The sequence below is a fragment of the Ptychodera flava genome, chromosome 6 (assembly GCF_041260155.1).
Source record: "Ptychodera flava strain L36383 chromosome 6, AS_Pfla_20210202, whole genome shotgun sequence".
Taxonomy (NCBI): Eukaryota; Metazoa; Hemichordata; class Enteropneusta; family Ptychoderidae; genus Ptychodera; species Ptychodera flava.
In genome coordinates, this window is record NC_091933.1 from 21,335,024 (window position 1) to 21,348,244 (window position 13,221).

Consider the following 13,221-nt stretch of genomic DNA (forward strand, 5'->3'; position numbering starts at 1 on the left):
TCCCACCAATCAAACAAAACTCGACGTCCTGTCAACCTTTGCATAGGCTATGCCATTATCGATTTGCAACAAAATGGCGATAATTGAAAACGTTCTACGCATACTGGTAGCACTGGCGTCGGCTATCGCACTAAGCTCAGGTAAGCTCGACCTAACCTCATGGCTGCCCATGTTTGAATTGTGTCTTGTATGATATTCCCTTGACTGTTTGCAGGGAGAGTAACTTAGTCGGGAAAAGAACTATTCTGTTGTTACCTCTTCAGACCTCATGGCCATACACGGTATATTGTATACATTATAATGTATCTAGGCCAACACTGTGTGTCTTTGGTCTATCATGGAGGTATACTCCATGGGTCTATGCACGGGTCTATGATTGTGTATTATTTTGTTTTCAGAGAGTGTCCATCGTAAATAAAACCCGGGAATAAAGTAGCTCTACCCTATAAAGTACAGTACCTCCAAAGTATCCTAGGAAGAAAGTTGTGCTTGTTTCCCGGCAAGCTATGAATAGACCGACAAAAGTAAAATGGCCTTCCCGTTTGGGGGTTTGGTGTCAACTAGATCAGTTGGCCTCTGGAGTGCCACCGTATAGTACACCCCTGCTGTAATAGTCTTTTATTGGATTATTCAGGACGGCACGTATTATCAGAACAAGACCCACTAGGTAGTGTTTCACTGTGTGGATTGAGAAAATGACTCGACTGTAGGCTACATCTAGGCTACGTTGACATGTATCGAACGTCGCAAAATAGCTTCGCGATTATTTTAAAGCTGTTAGCCTTGTTTACCAAAAGTTTAGAGGATATTCACTTTTCTCAATGTCCAACGTCGCGGGTACTTCGCGGCGTTTTGACACATTACACCAAGGCTAGAACCACAAAACCATTGACCCAGCGATGATAGGTTCATAATATTACATATGATCAAATCCTGCATGGTTTTGTAGTTTTGTTTTAGAACAGCCATTTGTTGCTTTCCGAGCCAATTCGCGTGTTACCGAGAAAAAGGAAGACCCATGTTCGATTGCCCGACAATATTGTTGTGCACATATGGCTCAGGGTTTTGTACTCTCATACTCTGAGATCTACCAAGTCCCTTAGAAAAGTCTGTCACACTCTCATCGAGCGAGAAATCCGTTACCCACCAACAGTGTAAATGTTCTGTATCCGTCGACGGCGGGACTCGCAGTACCAATGTCGCAGAAGTTGAACCCATAATACTGGTCAGAAAACTATCCTTTTTGAGCTGACACCTGTTGATTCCTATACAACTCAATTACAGAAAATATATTGACACTCAGCATTTTTCGCTCATTGTCCGACAGATGTACTGTAATTGTTCCTTTAATAATATTACAGATAGAAAAAAATATATATTAACGTTAATTCGATCTCGAGGAAGATTGATGAAAAATATTTGTTGACCCATATAGTCTCGAGGAAAAACTATGTCGTACTCAACTATCGAATGCACATGTGACCGCGTATATTGACTGTTAACATGTCGGCTTGGCGGTCAGTCACGTGATTATGAGGTTCATCACTATGGTTTCAGTTAGTGAACACTAAAGAGAAAAAAACCCACACAAATGAGACAGATGAGTGAAACATATCATGGTGACCGCTTTCTTTCCATGAAAGACAGTGGACAAAGGGTATTATTCACAGTGGCATGTTGGGTATGAGTAACCAACGGCCCCCTCCACCGTACCAGTTTCGTTGTGGCAGCATAAATCATATTTTAGACTCAGAGATATTGACTTGTTATGTTTGCAAGATAAGATTGGCTGATATTTACCAACAATATGTAAAATGACATGCTAAAACACAGACTGTGAACGGCACTCTCTGACACACGGGCTCTATTTGCTCATAGCGCATCAGACAAAGGATTTTGCTGAATTTTGTAGAATTCTTGCAAGGAGGTAGATAGAAGAGCCAAGTAGGGTGAGTTTCCCGTATCCCCTTCACGATAACACAAGAACTGTATAGTGTGCAATCACAGAGACCGACAGTACAGTCACACGTCTGGATTTGTGCGTTTGACAGACAGTGGTCGATCACCTGCTATGCCTAATTTATTCCTCGAGGTTTTCCCCTCGCTGTCCCCACAGCCGGTGGTGAGTACTGCGATGGATACCACGACAAAGACGGCGAATGGCACTATGGATTCGATTGCGATCATGGCTTCAATGTGTACTGTTGTGGGACCTGGCAAAACAAGACATGCTGTCCTTACGAGGGCAAATATGAAGAAAATCCTACTGCTGCCATGTAAGCGATTATTATATTCGTGACAAAAGAACAATCGAAATGTTTACTTATAATAAGCTATGCCTCCGATCCTAGACAATCGCATAGCAGCATAAATGTGAAAATTATCATTGATGGGATAACAGCTAATTACAGGAAATTGACTTTCTGCGTAAGTAATTTAAAATGGTATAGCCACAAACTGACGACATCAAATTGCCGTACACAAAACATAGAAGCCCTGTAATTATGACACTGTGTATTGTGTACGGCGATTTGACGTCATCAGTCTGTGGCTATACCACTTGTAAACTGTTGCCTAAGGGGGTATGCTTTTAACAGCTTTATCTCAAAACAAGCTGATTATCTGAAGACAACTTTCAAAGGAGGACAAAGGTTAAAAATCACACAAACAGTCAATGTCAACGAGCACTGATGAGAGAACTGAGGATTGAGAACTGCCGCTTTGATGAGGGAGTGCACCAATTGTAGGACAGGGCGTACCTGAGTTTATGATGACTAACATGTATCCACCAAACAGTATACTTTTTCACACTTCCAAAGATTAGAGGGACATAGTCGTCGGAACTGCGCTCAAAGGTCGTATGGGACCCATACGACCAATGGCAACAATGTATCCCAGGCACAATGGTGATTGATGACAGTTAAACATGTCTGTCATAATCTATCATCGTATAATTTAAATGTTGCAGCTATGATGATGAGGTGCATCTTGATATCGTGCACGAAATACATTGTTTGTAAACAAGAAACTCGAACAGGCGCAGATCCGACGACTATATCCCTTTAAGTGCTCGATATTTGCTATGACAGGCAACTTGTTTGAAGCTTGTCTAAGACTTGGCTCAGACTAGTTTTCAACCATGTAATACATTGTTTGGAGAAATTGAAACGGAACATCTTCCATTTCACAGAATTGGTATTATCGTCGCATCTGTGATAGCAGTCCTCGTTTTCATAGTTTCAACTGTCGTGGTGTGTATTTGTGTGTGCTGTATTGTGCGAGCTAGCAGAAGGCAACAGGCACAACAAACCGGTAAGTTGGGGAAGCGGGACGATGATTGTATCTGAGAGGCAGTCGACCAGGGTCGATGGATTGCCGATCAACTCTCAACAGTGCGTCACATGGAGATGCCGTTTAAATAAACATGTGACTTCATGAGCTGAGCTAATGTACAGAACGCAGCCTACAACAAAGCATGTAGTAGCCCTACATGTATTACTTCAAATACACGAACCTGATAACCAAAGTCACAGGTGCCTGGGTTGCCGGTGTACATGCATAGAGAAAGATTGGGCCAATCTCTCTCTATGCATGTACACCGGCAACCCAGGCACCTGTGACCCAAGTCTACAGTTGCCAACCGATTTTGTCATATAATCGGACTACTTATTTCTATCGCATTAAGGTAGAACGCACCTCGGGGACAGACATTTGGACTCTAAAACTTTTACAATTCTCTTCTGATATACAGCATGTGGGGGTTCATTTTAAAGCTCTTGGTGTAAGAAAACTTTTCACCGGATTAGTTTTTCGAAATTCGAAAAATTTCATTTTTCTCCATAGAGTTAACACAGGGATGGCGGCCATTTTGAATTTCTAAGAGGTGCATACTACCTTTAGATTACATACGAGCCACTGACTGAAAAAAAAAATCACACAAAAATCGTGTAGCGTGCTTTAAACTTTTACTCTGTCTTTTTATCAGTTGTTGTCGGGGCTACCCAGATGACGACTATGAGCACACAGCGTACAGCAAGCACTGCATACCCATCTGCAACCTACCCGACGCCGCAGTACAACACCCAGCGAGCATTCCCAACTGGCATATACCCGACTCAACAGTACACCAATCAGTCGTACTATCCACAGCAGCAACAGGATTACCCACGTGACCAGCCACCGCAGTATCCCGGCAAGCTGTAGCGCTTGGCTCTTCCAGATAATAGAGAAAGATTACTCATCCATCGAAGTTTGTGTGATTTGAAGGCAATTACTCATCCACCGAAAAGTGCGAGCTCCATTTTATTAACCGAAATGTCATCAACTTCAAGCTGAAAATGAGGCTGAGTTGCGCTAAATAGCGAAACAAATGAACTGTATATGATTTCTCAGGCGATCATCTCTCTATACGGGTTTTTATGATACTTTTCCACACCACAAATATTTACAAATGCCAATTATAGGAATGTAGCAAATATTTGGTCGGCACAACCTCCTAGCCACTGGGGAAAATTACTTACGTTATTTTGTCAGAACTGATAATCTAACTTTAATTATTGTTTGATTGTCTTGAGCTGTACAAATTTCTGACGAAAATGATGCAAAATTAGGCATGGCAGGAAATATGCTTGAAAATGTTTGATAAGAAACCGAAACTAAAAAATTGACCACCACATGAATTGTCAAAGACAAACGTTAACCTTCGGCGTTTATCCTCCGGGCGGCATCCAAGCTCAGATCTTTTATAATTTATAAATCATCAAAGTAAATATATATATATATATATATATTATATATATATATATATATATATATATTATATATATATATATATATATATATCAGAGAGAGAGAGAGAGAGAGGAGAGAGAGAGAGAGAGAGAGAGAGAGAGAGTAAGGACCAGTATGAGTCCTGTTTTTTAAGTCCTGAGCGCTGATGTTCTCAATTTCTGCAGTTGAGTGCGTCCGAATGTTTGTTCGAAACCATGGCAGACGTTCTAATCGAAGGTACTCGAATTTATGAGGCATATCCACACGCTCCGCTCCGACCCTCTGATCAAACGAAACATGACGGTCATGTCAACATGTGCAATGCATACTCCGTCCCGCTGAAAGGACGTCGACCTTGGTTATGTCCTTATGTAGTGCGAAATGATGACGATAGAAAACGTTCTACGCAATCCCATACTGATAGCACTAGCGTCGGGTATCGCTTTCACCTCAGGTTAGCTCGACCAAGCCTAAAGACCTCCTCTGTGTAAAAATGTGGCCTGCATCAGATTTCCTTTAATGTTAGCAGAGAGAGAAAGTTTATTAGGTGGGAAAAGAAATGTTGTACCTCATGAACATACGCGGTATATTGTAAACATGCTACCAGCATAATGTGTCCAGGCCTTCACTGTATGTCTTTGGACTATGCACGGGTCGATGATTGTGCAATATCTTGTTTTCAGTTAGTGTCGATTGCAAATACAACAGCCCTAAAGTAAGGTACAGTCCCTACAGATCAACTTTGAAAGATTTTTTTTTTTGTCCCGGCAAACTTTGTCGGTCAAATGAAAAATAAAATGGCTCCACAGTTTGGCGTGTTCATTATGTTTCCAGCTATACGAGTCTGATGTCAACCAGACTACTTTACCACTGATATGTCCGGAATGTCACCGTATAGACCCCCTCTCTATGATACAATAGCCTTTTGTTGGATTATTCAGGACGCCATGTATAGAGTACACAACTCAACACAACTTCTTGTCACCATAGACGATCTAATGAAATCCTATGACAAGAATGTACAGACAGATATAGCCATCCTGGACTTCTCCAAAGCATTTGACACTGTCCCACACAAGAAACTATTACATAAACTCAATCACTATGGCATCAGAGGCTCACTTCATAACTGGTTAATTTCTTTCCTGTCCAAACGTCAAATGCAAGTCGTCATCGAGGGAGAAACATCTAGACAAGTACCAGTCGGTTCCGGGGTTCCTCAAGGCACTGTACTCGGTCCACTTTTATTTCTCTGCCATATAAATGACCTCCCAGGCTGTGTTAAATCTCAAGTCCGACTATTTGCTGATGACTGTTTACTGTACAGACCAATTAGAACACAGAATGACCATAACATCCTACAGAATGATCTTGAAGAGCTAGAGAGATGGGCAACAACATGGGGGATGCGTTTTAATGCTAAGAAATGTTACATCCTTAGTATTAAAAACAAAAGTTCACATTTCTACAGTTTAAACAGTCATATCCTAAAACAAGTACCACACAACCCATACCTCGGACTCATATTATCTGAAGATCTCAAATGGAATATACACATCAACAATCTGTCAAAAAAGCAGCAGCATCTATTGTCGGCTTCCTGAGGAGAAATTTAAAACACTGTAGCAAATCATGTAGGAAAACAGCATACATTTCACTTGTCAGATCAACCATGGAGTACGGTGCAATCATATGGGATCCTTTCACACAAACCAACATAGATAAACTAGAACGCATTCAAAGACAAGCCATCAGATTCATTACTAGAAATTACACATCAAGACAGCAGGCAGCATCAGCAAAATGTTAGCAGAAAATCAACTTCAACCACTACAAGAAAGAAGACAACAACTCCGCTTGACATTTCTGTTTAAAATCACTCAAGATCTCATACCAGCCATTCATCAGGATACATACCTCATTCCACAAAAACCAAAACGCGCAGTTAAACCTCGGAAATTCACAGATTATCATCACAGCAACCCAGTAACTAAATATGCATGTAATAATTCAAAACCATTCCAAATACCACGATCAAACACAGACATTTACAGGAACTCATTCTTTCCACGAACAATCATAAACTGGAACAATTTAAGTGACTCGGTTGTAACATCAGCATCGGTAAACATCTTTAAGGCAGCTGTCCAGTGCGATTAAGCACCTGCCTCTTCCCCGTTGATCATATACCAGTATTGGTGTCTTCAACGTATTTATTCAGATTCAGATTCAGAGTAAGACATACTACATGTACTAGGGCAGTGTCACCGTTTGGATTGGGAACTTGTGACTGACTGTATAGGCTACATCTACGTTGTCAGCCAGCATTACATTTCGAACTTCGCAAAGTAGCTTCTACATTTAAAGCTGTTATAGCCTAGTTTACCCAACTATCAGAGAACGTTCACTTTTCTCTATGTCCAACATTGCTCTACTCATCTTGTGGGTAATCACCAAGCAAGGACCATGAAGATAATACCATGATATAATAGGTTCATAATATAACCATAGCCTCGTCCGGAGCCTCGTACGGTTGTGTAACTATGTTTTAGAGCAATCATTCGTTGCTTCCCGGAATAGAAGACCCATGTTCGATAACCTATAGCAATGCTGTTGTGCGCATAATTATTCCAATATTCTGATACAGCCCAGGATGTTCTACTCTCTTACTTTGAGATGTACCCATCCCCATAGCAATATTTGTCACACCCTCACCGAACGATAAATCATACCAACTAATCAATCGACGTCTAAAACTACTTTACGCGGCAAGGACAGGATACAAAAGTGGTATGAACATGATAAAATTTAACACATATGCTGACCAGAAAGCCGTCCCGTTTCAGTTGATACCTGTTGATTCCTATGGGGGCCTACAACTCAATTACAGAAAATGTAGCATTGGTTATTTACACTCAGCAGTTTAGCTCATTGCCCGACAGACGTACTGTAATTGCTACTTGAATAATGATGTTACAGGTAGAAAATATATATGTTAATCTTCATGCATTCAGTCTCGAGGAAGATTGTTGAAAATTATTTGGTCCTGAGGCAATACTATGTTGTACTGAACTATCGAATGGACATGATTGTGGCCGCATACATTTTCTGTTCACATATCGACTTGGCGGTCAGTCACGTGATTATGAGTTTCACCATGGATGCAATGGACAGACCCCATGAATTCACCCATTAAGGTCTATGTTTCAACGTATCAGAGTCCCTCTAAACACGCACTCACCACGGCATCTATGGTCTCAATTAGTGAGCACTCGATAGAAAGAAAAACACACAACTCTACGAGTTAAACAGGTCCTTGTGACCGCATTCTTACGATGAAAGGTCGCCACTCCACAATCCGTGTGTCGTCTGTGATAGTGCGATGATGGCATCAATGTGTATTGTTGTGGAACCTGGCAGAACAAGACATGCTGTCCTTACGAGGGCAAATATGAAATCCTATTTCACTAGCATTGACTTGTCATATATGCTACATGAGATTGCTGATATTTGACCACGATATGTAAAATAACATGAAAAGAGGACTCCTAGGCAATAGCACAATAGCATAAAAGTAAAAATTATCATTGATGGGATAAAAGCTAAATAGAGAAATTTAAATTGAATTTCTCCGTAAAGTAACTTAAAGGGATGTGTTTTGATAACTTTATCTTAAAACAAGCTGATTAAAGGTATACTGTCACCTGTTCCGATTTTGCCACAGTTACTAACCAATAACAGATTTTAAACGGGTGGCCGCTTTTTAAAAACAGCGCCCTCACATGGGCATTTTAAATACCAAGAACGCCCCTTTGTCCATATAGATTACAGGTAACTGTATACTTTTAACTCAACACAACTTTCAAAGGAGAACAAAGGTTAAAGATCACACAATCAGTCAATGTCAACGAGCTCTGATGCGAGAACCAAGGATTTAGAACTGCCGCTTTAACCAGAGAGTGCACCAATTGTAGGACAAGGTGTACCTGAGTTTATGATATCCACTAAATATCACAGTTATTTACACCACCAAAAATGAAGAGGTCAATAAGTTCAGTAAATTGTCTGAAGTTTGTCTAAGACTTGACTCAGACATACAGGTAATACATTGAAAAACATCTTCCATTTCACAGAATTGGTATTACATGTATCTTGGGAGTAGTGATAGCACTCTTCGTCTTCATAGTTTCGACTGTCGTGGGATGCATTTGTGTGCTTATAGAGCGAGCTAGCAGAAGACAACGGGAACAACAAACTGGTAAGTATATCAGAGAAGTTGGACGTCGACGATAAGTGCAACTGAGAAACCATGACGATGGATAACCGATCATCATCAAGGGTCCGTCACATGAAGATGCTGTTTCAAACATATCCAACTTTATAAGCTAGGCTAATTAATGTACAGAACGCAGCCCACACAAAGCATATACAAATGTAGTAGGCTCGCCAATATTATCCACAGCAGCAACAGCAGTACCCATATGACCAGCAACCACAGTACCCCGGTATAAAGCAGTAGGCCTTGGCTCCTCCTGAAAATAGGGCAAGATTACTCATCTACCGAAAAGTAGAGCTCCATGTGACAGATAAATAATTGGGATTCCGTGCTTACGACGAAAAAAGGCCGGCCCAGAACATGGTCGCTGTGCCATGCCTAAAAACTATAAGGAATATTTCATCAACATAAAATGGCATGTGCCAAATTAGAGAGAAGCTTACCTTGAGCACAGTCACCTGTGGTCTATTCCGCTCTGCGTCTATGCGCACAATAGACATGTGTACATATGCCTGAGAAGAAGAGCATATGTACACACGTCTATTGGAAGCATAGACTCAGAGCGGAATAGACCACAGGTGACTGTGCCTTGAGTAGCTATGAAACGTTAAAAAGCATGAAAATATATACCGACGTTACATATTTATGTTTGAATATATTTAATATAACGAATATAATCATGTACAAAACTTAATTACATTCTAGTTTTGTCCTCGCCACCTCTTCATTAAAAGGCCAGTTACTTTTACTTTAGATGATTGTTTCATTATTTTTATATTTTTTTGTCAATTGCAAGCTCTTGTACTAGTCCCGAAAGCATGTTGAAACATCAATATGGCGTCTATGTGTGTAACCTACATTGTTGTTAACATTTGAATTCTAGTCAAGACCAAAATTCACTCGTCAGCAATAATAATAATGCAGTCTGTACATACACAGTCTGAGTTGACAAGCTCAATACTGTTTATCTTGATATGCTTTGGGGAGTAAAACAAGGAATTATATTTGATATTAAAAACAAAAGTAGTTGAAAAAAAGCATCTGCGAGGTGAGAGTTGTATGTCACCAGGATGATCTGAGTGTGAGGGCGGTATATTTTTTTCCGAATAGTCGCATAGCTGCACAGCAAGTGAGTTCTCCTAGATTCAAAATGAACACAATATGTGTGTGGTTGGCCAGCTAAACCATGGCATATCTGTGTAGTGTTGCTTTGCGTAGTAATGTTTTCTAGGATAGAGACTTTTATAAATACTTGGACATTAATTTTGGTGATGAAGAAATGGATGAATCGCGCAAACATGTACACAACAAGAAAATTGTAAAGCTAGGATCATACGGACATTGCACAGCTAGAGAATTGCAAAAAAGAAAAAAAATGCACACACGTAGGCTACCGATTCTGTTTGATATTATTGAACAAATACAATCCTTCACCAAAACATTAAAATAATATTTCATTCAAGCAGATTGTTTCTCTTAAGCTTTGTAGAGAACCTGGTCTAGTTGTTCTTCAAGATGCTCCTTCCGTAAGTAGTAAAGTAAACGTGGACAACTGGGATGAAGTAAGAATTTTACACCCCATTTTATTCATTTATCTACATGAAGCGAAGGAAAAATTAACCATCCATGTAACTAAAGTATAACCCTGACCTATATATGAACTCACGCATGCGCAACAGCTGGCGCAGCAGTGCATTGTCCTGAACTAAGCGGGGAAATTCCCTGCTGAGCATGTTTATACACGTTCCGAAGGTGTACGGGAAATTCCGTGTGAGTCATCACCATCAAACTAGCCTATATAAAGGAGCTTTTTTTTACCTGTGTTGTCAGTCCGGCCGGTCGCGGAGTCTAGCTGATGTTGAACACGAAGTTCCTATCGGGGCGAACTTGTTCACCTGATAGATAAAATTTTAGTAATTTCCTCTGAACTTAAAATGTGACGGAAGACCATTACTTCAAATAATATGAGACGTTTCAGATGAATGGTACTGATATCTAAAGTGTTCACTCTTTTATCTCTACGTACAAATGTAGTTCCTAAGTCGTTCTCTATTCTATTCCCACCAACAAAACATTCAATACTCATTTCCCCTCCCCGATCTTTATCAATACTTATGATAATATCACAAGATGTTCTGTTATCTGTTTTCATAGCATAATATCCAACCAAATCGTCAAATTCATCTCCAGTAGCTAACTTTACACATCTAATGAGAACTGTACCATGTTGAAGTATTTTCATATTATCAGTCATCTGTTGATTACAGTCTGTAAAGTTAATTCAGCTGCCTCATCACCGACACTTTTAAGACCCAGTTTCGAGGCGTTGTGTCCCAAAATAATCTTACTGGAACTCCGCTAGCTGTATACGAGCAATAATTCTCCCCCTCGTTTATCCACCTTCTTAGTGTATTATCTGCCTTCATTATTGTATTAAGAGGACTAATTTTAAGATGAATTGGTATACCAAGAAGTGCAATGTATGGATTTGTAGGAGTAAGCCAACTACGAAAATCTAACAATTTATATTTGTTTACATTGCTATCAAAATAAATCACATTCGGAGTTCCTGGTGGTTCAGCAACACCTCCTGCAATTCACTATCCAATATATCTAAGATGTTACGCGGCACATTATAAGGCATGAATTCTGACTAGCCGAATCCCATGTCAGAGCAAAAGGAGTAGAATCATTCGAAGCCTTTGTGGCGTCAATTACAGTTTCATCAATGTCTTTAAGTTCGGAAAATTCTACAGCATGTTCGTGGGGTGGCGCCGCGGCATTGGCTAAAACGAAATATTTTTCGCGGTCTTTATAACGAAGGACGTAATCCTTATTATGATTAGCAGCCATCTTAGTATTATTGTTAACTTTAACATCACTCAGATCTTCAAGCTCAAGATTTTGCATACGAATTGTACCTAGACCGAAGCCACTTGGATCAGACATACTCCGTAGGGACCTATATACAGTGAAAATTAAAATAATACCTTGTAATATACAATACACAGTCATGGCTTCAGCTATAGGAATGACAGTTCTCGGTGCTGTATTAAATGCAACGGCATTCACAGGAGGAAATATTATCGGACAAAAGCTTTCTGGTAATGGTGATGCTCTTATTGAAGAGAAAGTCCGACATGATAAAGCATTAGAAAATTTGAACATGATCGCAACGTCTGGTCAGAAAAAGATTACTACAGGCTGATTGGGAAAGAGAAAATCAAGCAAAGGACGCACATGCTGCAGCTGAGTTAAGAGATACAGATGCAGAAATCCTTGAAGAAGCAGCGGCGCAAGCCAACTATGCATCAGGTCGTTCCGAAGGGCCAGTTCAATTCTCAGATTATTATCAACCCAGTCCTGAGCAAAAGAAATATGAAATGATATATATTGCTGGAGGATTGGTCGTGGGATGGTTTATCTTCCGTAGGGTTACACCGGTAGGGGCCCGCTTCGGGACTACTACAGCAATTCAATACAAAAGCTAATTGGCCAGTTATTGAAATCGATCATGTTCCCATCCTGATCTGTTATCCAGATACGCATTGAATTCATGTAATCTCCCCTTTTCTCAATGGCATAGAAATTGCTCCGTTTTTAAAATCGTAAGTAACCTTTTCACTTATTTCTCTCGTATCCCGGATGGGAAGTATTTGTAAACAGTTCGATACTTTCCCCTGTATGTATCCTCCGGAGGCACCCGAACCAAATGAAACATAATTTCCAGTAACATCGACTACATCTGAATGAACTATATATTTAGTGACTGTTAAGAAATCCACTTTCTTCGGACTAATAGTACTTTTTATAACTGGGTTGTCCTCAGGTTTATCTGAAAAACCAACTACGTTGGCAAAGCTACCTGTAGCATTGAAATAAACTTTAACATCTTTAGCCAAAGTTAGAAGAACGTGGTTTGCGGCAGATGTTTTTCAAAATTAATTTTTTGCTTCAACCCGATTGCTTTGTTTAACGTATCGATATTGTAGTTACCTGGACGTATTGATTTAGTCTTCTTCGGTTGGTCACCTTCTTGATATTTATTACATTATTCGTCGATGTTATGTTATGCCATGAATTATATAGTCCGCACTCTAGCAGTCTTATCTTCGTAAACTGTGTCGTGTCAATGCAAGGGTAAAAATTAACAGTGACTGGTTCACCTGTTTGGC

The 13,221-nt window shown here is 40.0% G+C and overlaps 2 protein-coding genes across 2 annotated transcripts in view; one reads left to right on the top strand and one right to left on the bottom strand.

Annotated features, from left to right (window-relative positions):
- LOC139135136 (protein shisa-4-like) lies at positions 1-4,756 on the top strand. Its single transcript, XM_070702386.1, has 4 exons — positions 1-140; positions 2,117-2,276; positions 3,191-3,312; positions 3,986-4,756. Exons 1-4 carry the CDS (start codon positions 50-52, stop codon positions 4,201-4,203), a joined length of 591 nt encoding a protein of 196 aa, XP_070558487.1. The 5' UTR covers positions 1-49; the 3' UTR covers positions 4,204-4,756.
- Positions 4,757-9,681: 4,925 nt separating this feature from the next.
- Positions 9,682-13,221, bottom strand: part of LOC139135137 (N-acetylglucosamine-6-sulfatase-like) — a 46,288-nt gene continuing 42,748 nt past the window's right edge. The window contains exon 13 of the mRNA XM_070702388.1: positions 9,682-10,567. The gene's annotated coding sequence lies outside the window, so the exon portion shown is untranslated. The remainder of the gene's footprint in view (positions 10,568-13,221) is intronic.

Coding starts and splice junctions, on each gene's coding strand:
- LOC139135136 (XM_070702386.1), top strand. CDS start 50: ATGCCATTATCGATTTGCAACAAAATGGCGATAATTGAAAACGTTCTA. Junction 141..2,116: donor GGCTATCGCACTAAGCTCAG/GTAAGCTCGACC, acceptor CTGTCCCCACAG/CCGGTGGTGAGTACTGCGAT. Junction 3,313..3,985: donor GCAACAGGCACAACAAACCG/GTAAGTTGGGGA, acceptor TCTTTTTATCAG/TTGTTGTCGGGGCTACCCAG.